The 6,214-nt window shown below is 39.2% G+C and overlaps 2 protein-coding genes across 4 annotated transcripts; one reads left to right on the top strand and one right to left on the bottom strand.

Annotated features, from left to right (window-relative positions):
- Window positions 1-220: 220 nt before the first annotated feature.
- LOC110635112 (uncharacterized) lies at window positions 221-5,004 on the top strand. Of its 3 annotated transcripts, XM_058140716.1 has the most exons (6): window positions 721-854; window positions 1,182-1,280; window positions 1,425-2,385; window positions 2,508-3,032; window positions 3,545-4,006; window positions 4,423-5,004. In XM_058140716.1, exons 3-6 carry the CDS (start codon window positions 1,429-1,431, stop codon window positions 4,717-4,719), a joined length of 2,241 nt encoding a protein of 746 aa, XP_057996699.1. In that variant the 5' UTR covers window positions 721-854; window positions 1,182-1,280; window positions 1,425-1,428; the 3' UTR covers window positions 4,720-5,004. The 3 variants fall into 3 exon arrangements, with proteins under 3 accessions (XP_057996698.1, XP_057996697.1, XP_057996699.1); XM_058140715.1 differs by lacking the exon at window positions 1,182-1,280 and having other exon boundaries at window positions 221-854; XM_058140714.1 differs by lacking the exon at window positions 1,182-1,280 and having other exon boundaries at window positions 228-854; window positions 3,551-4,006.
- A 337-nt stretch (window positions 5,005-5,341) lies between these two features.
- LOC131175909 (uncharacterized) lies at window positions 5,342-5,968 on the bottom strand. Its single transcript, XM_058140602.1, has one exon. It carries the CDS (start codon window positions 5,966-5,968, stop codon window positions 5,342-5,344), a length of 627 nt encoding a protein of 208 aa, XP_057996585.1.
- Between the last annotated feature and the right edge of the window lie 246 nt (window positions 5,969-6,214).

Here is a 6,214-nt window from a genome sequence, read left to right as displayed (position 1 = left end):
TATTATTATTATTTTGATTTTTTTTCTCTTGGTTTATGGCTAAATTAATAAAATCAAGGGAATGGATAAGAGTGTATAATAAAACTAAACTTCAAAAATGATTTGATCTATTTTTTTAAAATATAAATATTTAAATGCTGATATTAATTATGCGATAACAATATAATAAAAAGTTAATTTATCCATTTATTTAGATACATGGCATGTTCCCACGTCATCATCTTATTCATCTCTGCCATCTATACATTCCAGTTTTCAGTTAATAACTGAAAGGAAAGGGATAAGAAACCTGAAACCCTAATGAAACAGAAAACTGAACTTCAAATGCTAACGATAACCACCGTTCTCCACTAAAATCCCTCTATGGAACTCTCCAATCATTTCATCTCCTTTAAAAATTCTCCAATTCAATTCTCCAAACCCTTCAGATTCAATACTCTAAAACCCCTCTTTTCTCTCCCCACCTCGCCCGATTCACCCTTACCTCGTCTCTCTCTGTATCGTTCTCTGCAATCAGAAACTCTGAAAGCCCTAGAATGGAGCTCTCTTTGCGAGCGTCTCTCTGTCTTTACGTCAACCTCAATGGGCTATTCAGTAACTCAAAACGCAGCCATTCCCATCGGGAAAAGCCTTCAGGAGAGCCGTAAGTTACTCGACCAGACCGCTGCGGCATTGGCCGTAACGCAATCTGGGACGTTGGACTTTTCGGGGATCGAAGACATATCAGGGATTGTGAATTCTGCGGTTTCCGGAAACTTGCTTACGGTTAGTGAGCTCTGTGCGGTGAGGCGGACGCTGAGAGCTGCAAGGGCCTTGTTTGAGGGGTTAAAGGACAGCGGAGATTGCTCGGAGAGGTATACAATTCTTTTTGAAAAAAAAATTATTATATTCTTTCTAGCTTGGTTTATTGTTTTTATTTTTAATATTTATTTATTTATGCATTAAGATTTATACTGGCATTTTAAATTTCAAATGGTAGAGATATGAGGTAGGATACCTGTGTGCAATGGTGAAAGTCTGAAAAAACAATGAGGTTTATTTTATTATTTTAGACAAATATTGTTCAATCTATTTTCAGAATAACAGATAGGAAATGCATCTGTTCAAGGCATCTTAGGCTTTCAAGGTCTTAATGTGATCTTATTTTACGCATAAGAAATCTCTGATGCATCTTTGAATAGGTATTCTCTTTTGCTTGAACAAATTTGGAGAGGCATAAATTTGTGATTGTCATGGATTCTCTTGTCTCAGTGAGCACCAAAAGAAACCTGATTTTGAAGGTATTGTTGCAAGAGGGTTTATTGCTTTTATCTTTTTATCTCTTGGAAAATTTGAAGCAGAGCTTGCCAGCGTTGAATTCCATGTTTTTTTTTTTAAGGAACTTTTTTTTACAGGATCTCATCTATCTTATTTTATTTGGTTAGGTATATGCACCTGCTTGAAATACTCCAGGGTTGCAATTTACAAATAGAGTTGGAGCAGAAGATAGGATTTTGCATAGACTGTAATCTCTCAATAATCCTTGATAGAGCTAGTGAAGAATTGGAAATCATTCGGTCTGAAAGGAAGAAGAACATGGAAAATCTGGATACTTTGTTGAAGGGAATATCAGCACAGATTTTCCAGGCTGGGGGTATTGACAAACCTTTGATAACTAAGCGCCGTTCTAGGTTGTGCATAGGAGTTAGGGCTACCCACAAATATTTGATTCCTAATGGTGTGATTCTCGATGTTAGTGGTTCTGGTGCTACTTATTTTATGGAGCCTGGTGATGCAGTGGAATTGAATAACTTTGAGGTCATGCTCTCAAACTCTGAGAAAGCCGAAGAAATAGCCATTTTAAGCTTGCTTACATCTGAAATAGCAGAATCAGAGGGGGACATAAAATATTTATTGGATGGAATTCTAGAACTTGATCTTGCTTTTGCTAGGGCTGCTTATGCTCAACAGATGAATGGGGTCCATCCAATTTTGACTTCAGAAGATTGTGAAGGTGGACCTTCCAATAGAGTAAATTATGCACTATCAATAGATATTGAAGGTATACAACATCCATTACTTCTTGGATCATCTCAAAGAAGTTTGTCTGAAGTCTTTGGGTCCAACTCCGAGAAATCAGCTGAATTGGATGATGGAGACAGTGTAATGGCTACTGAAAGCCTGTCCAAAAGAGCATCTGAATTTCCTGTGCCAATAAACATTAAAGTGGAATGTGGAACCAGAGTGGTTGTAATTTCAGGACCTAACACTGGAGGAAAAACTGCATCTATGAAAACTCTAGGTATAGCATCTCTTATGTCAAAAGCTGGCTTATTTTTGCCTGCTAATAACACCCCAAGGATTCCGTGGTTTGATCTTGTTCTAGCAGATATTGGGGACCACCAGGTAATTATTTCCCTTATCATGTCCTTGGATCAATTGGTTGGTCCATTTCATTCTGACTCGGTTTTTCCCTCTTTCTTTTTCTTTTTCTTTTTTTTTTTAATAATTTTTTTTAAACATTGAAGTCACTGGAACAAAATCTCTCAACATTTAGTGGGCACATATCACGCATTTGTACGATCTTGGAAGTGGCCTCAAAAGAATCACTTGTCCTTATTGACGAAATTTGTAGTGGAACTGATCCTTCTGAAGGGGTAGCGCTTTCAACCAGCATCTTACAATATCTTCGAGATCGTGTTAACTTAGCTGTTGTGACAACTCATTATGCCGATTTAAGTCTCCTAAAAGATAAGGATACTCGATTTCTGAATGCAGCCATGGAATTTTCTCTTGAAACCTTACAACCTACCTATCAGATCCTCTGGGGGAGCACTGGTGATTCAAATGCTTTAAGCATTGCTAAATCACTTGGTTTTGATAGTCATATGATTGAACGTGCACAAAAGTGGGTGGAGAAGTTAATGCCTGAAAAGCAGCAGCAGCGGAAAGGTTTGCTGTACCAATCTCTAATGGAGGAAAAAAACAGATTGGAAGCTCAGGCCACTAAAGCTGCATCTCTTCATTCAGAAATAATGAGGCTCTACCATGAGGTATAGTTCAGAAATTCCAGCATAGCACAACATTTGTTGCCTTATAATGCACTTTGTGCTATGTGGTCAAGATTTTTCTTTGTAACTTCAATTCAGTTTTAGCTAAATCCTCAGCAATGATGGTGGAATGAAATGCTTTGCTGAATTGCATCTTTTAGTGGCCCGTTTAGAATATGGCTATTAGCTTTGACCATTGACTTCAACCATTGGCTTTGACCATTGGCTTCAACCATCGTCAGTCCGGCTGTTCTATGCTGCCACACTTTGCTTGGCTGGCCCTGATGGTGAATACTTGAATCAGTATTTAGTTCTGCTATTGCATATGGTTGCACATAATCTAGTAATTTCCTCGCTGGGAAGTCAAAATTGGTCTTTCTTACGGTTCCCAAATTAGCTTTGTTAGCACTTGAGAAATGTGATTTGATTGTTGGTACCTTGAGTGAATATCATGGTACTAATTCTTATCTCTTGGTTTCTTTTTCTGTGTTTTGTCCCTGATTTTAATAATCAAGATTCAGCATGAGGCAGAGGATCTTGACAGGCGTGTGATAGCACTCTTGAAAAAAGAAACCAAACAAGTCCAACAGGAGCTAAAGGCCACAAAGTCTCAAATAGAAATTGTAGTTCGTGACTTTGAAAATCTCCTTAGAAAAGCCACTCCAGATCAGTTTAATTCTCTGATTAAGAAGTCAGAATCAGCAATTGCATCCATTGTTGAAGCTCATTGTCCATCTGATGGTCTCCATGTTAATGAAGTAGATGTTAGTTCATACACTCCACAATACGGAGAGCAAGTCTATGTGAAGCGACTGGGAAGTAAGATAGCTACTGTAGTTGAAGCACCAGGAAATGATGAGACAATCTTAGTCCAATATGGTAAAATCAGAGTTCGTGTGAAGAAAAGTGATATTAGAGCCATTCAAGGTAATGAAAGGAGTGATGCAACAAATGTGGTCCCACGATTAAAGCGGCAGGTAGTTGCTATATACCGCTGTGGAAAAGTTTACTGTTTTGGTATATGACAGGCTTTCCACTATCATGTTTGCATTTACTTGGGCTGATTCCTAAGAAGCTAAACACACTTCCCTGTTTAATGAAATTTTGCTCTATAAGATTCATGAGTGTATTTATTTTTTGCAGTATTCTTGAGTTTCATATGAGCATATAATACCAACTGCTGTTAAATGGCTACACTTCTCAAGTGTATCCTCTGTAAAAGCATGTGGATTTAGTAGACTTGTGAACCACACATTCTTTAGTTTACATGTTTAACTGACTTAACAATGTCTTGCTCACTACAAAACGTGTTTTTGGCCAGTGATTGGCATCTAATTCTCTTCAAAATAAAGTCCATATTTGCTGAATCTGCTCCTCTTGGTCAATATTGCAGGGTCAGCAGATTCATCCTGAGGTCAACCAGAATGAGGAGGTTTCCTATGGCCCTAAGGTACAGACATCAAAGAATACTGTGGATCTACGTGGTATGCGAGTGGAAGAAGCTGCTTTCCACCTCGAAATGGCATTATCTGCAAGGGAGCCAGGTTCGGTTATCTTTGTTGTACATGGTATGGGCACCGGTGCTTTGAAGCAGCGTGCACTGGAGATATTAGGAAAGCATCCACGCGTGGCCAAGTATGAACCTGAAAGTCCAATGAATTTTGGTTGTACAGTTGCTTATATAAATTAAATGACATTCTCTGATCGCTCAGGATAGTTTAAGTGTCATATCACCTTCCCGAAAAGTCATCAACCTGTTAAACTCAATCCTGGTCGATCAATTCACCTTTTAAGAGAATTTTTTTTTTTTTTTTAAATGAATTTGAGGGGTAAATCAAAATGGTCAAGCGACCGATTATCCTAGTTTCAAAACTAGGATCACAAGCTTATTCAACTTACAGAAGACTATCGGTTTGTGTAAGATTTGTAGAATTAAGAACTTCACTAGATAGTCCAGATTACTTCCATGCTTCAACTCGAATCTATACTAAAATCTAGTTTATAAATATGAAATGTCTCTGGTAACAAGGGCTGGCATTGAAACTCTAAAAGGCCTTATTAACCTGCACAGCACTGCACATTAGGACGCCTAGTTTACGCTACCAGGCATATCCATGGATTCTTTTGGCTTTTGATGGTGATTAGTTATGCCCTGCAGCCACTTCTGAGGGCCAATCATCTTGATTCTTTTGGCTGGCATGACTATTGGTCCAAAAGGAAGTAACATAACCAAGGTATCCACCATCTCCTCCACAAGCACCACCATATGCGCAATTTATTGGTTTGCAGTTTAGAGGCTGACCGCCCTTGCATCAAAAGGGGAGAGTACCGATCCCTGGTACTTGACACCAGTAGGGAGCGCTGCTGTCAAAGTATATCCTATATCCCTCACAATAGCTAACGCTATCATTTGGACAATTCATTGGCCTGCAAGTAGCAGGCGAACCTGAAGGATTTGAAGGGGTGGGATATCTGCCTCCACTGGAGATGCTTCCACAGCCACCTCCACCACTCCTGGTAGAGTCACAACTGCAACCACTAGGCCCACTATTACCACCTTCAAACCATCCGCTGCCGCCTCCTCCACCACCATCACCAAAAGAACCTTCTCCAATAGCACCTTTACCACTACCAGTAGTGAATCCTGGAATGGTAAAAAACGGAATCCAGCTACCACCATTGACATGAACAAAACCGCCTTTCCCATCTCTTGCATAATTACCAAAATCCTGACCATTACCAATACCAAGGAAGCCAGCACCTGGTCCGATGCCTAGAAAGGGAATACCTTCCCATGTTCCTCCAAGTCCTGCTTGGAAGCCTGGATTGTTAGGTTCAAAAGTTCCTTGATCCTTTTCATCAGTGAGGATTCTACAAGAACCGAATCCAAACCTAAGTATAATCAAGAAGACCACGTAAATCAATTTCAGCGCTGCCATTCTCTGAATGATTTCCATACCTTGAATGGCTCTCAGCATGAGGTTGATTAATTTATACCGAGGAAGTTACATGGGCTTTGTGAAACATTATTCTTGTTTGGCAGTAAATAGGCATCAAAACTGGTATTGGTTGAGGAAAGATTTCAAGAAAGAAGATGATTTTCTGCAACTCTGTTCTTGAAATCCGGAGTCATGGCGCTTGCGTGAGCAGAAAATTAATTGCAAACTGTCAATTCTTAATTGAGT

The sequence above is a fragment of the Hevea brasiliensis genome, chromosome 18 (assembly GCF_030052815.1).
Source record: "Hevea brasiliensis isolate MT/VB/25A 57/8 chromosome 18, ASM3005281v1, whole genome shotgun sequence".
NCBI classification, from domain to species: Eukaryota; Viridiplantae; Streptophyta; class Magnoliopsida; order Malpighiales; family Euphorbiaceae; genus Hevea; species Hevea brasiliensis.
Note: the sequence above shows the minus strand (reverse complement) of the source record. Positions and strands in the feature narration are given on the sequence as shown.

Coding starts and splice junctions, on each gene's coding strand:
- LOC110635112 (XM_058140715.1), top strand. CDS start 364: ATGGAACTCTCCAATCATTTCATCTCCTTTAAAAATTCTCCAATTCAA. Junction 2,386..2,507: donor CAGATATTGGGGACCACCAG/GTAATTATTTCC, acceptor TAAACATTGAAG/TCACTGGAACAAAATCTCTC. Junction 4,007..4,422: donor TCCCACGATTAAAGCGGCAG/GTAGTTGCTATA, acceptor TCAATATTGCAG/GGTCAGCAGATTCATCCTGA.
- LOC131175909 (XM_058140602.1), bottom strand. CDS start 5,968: ATGGCAGCGCTGAAATTGATTTACGTGGTCTTCTTGATTATACTTAGG.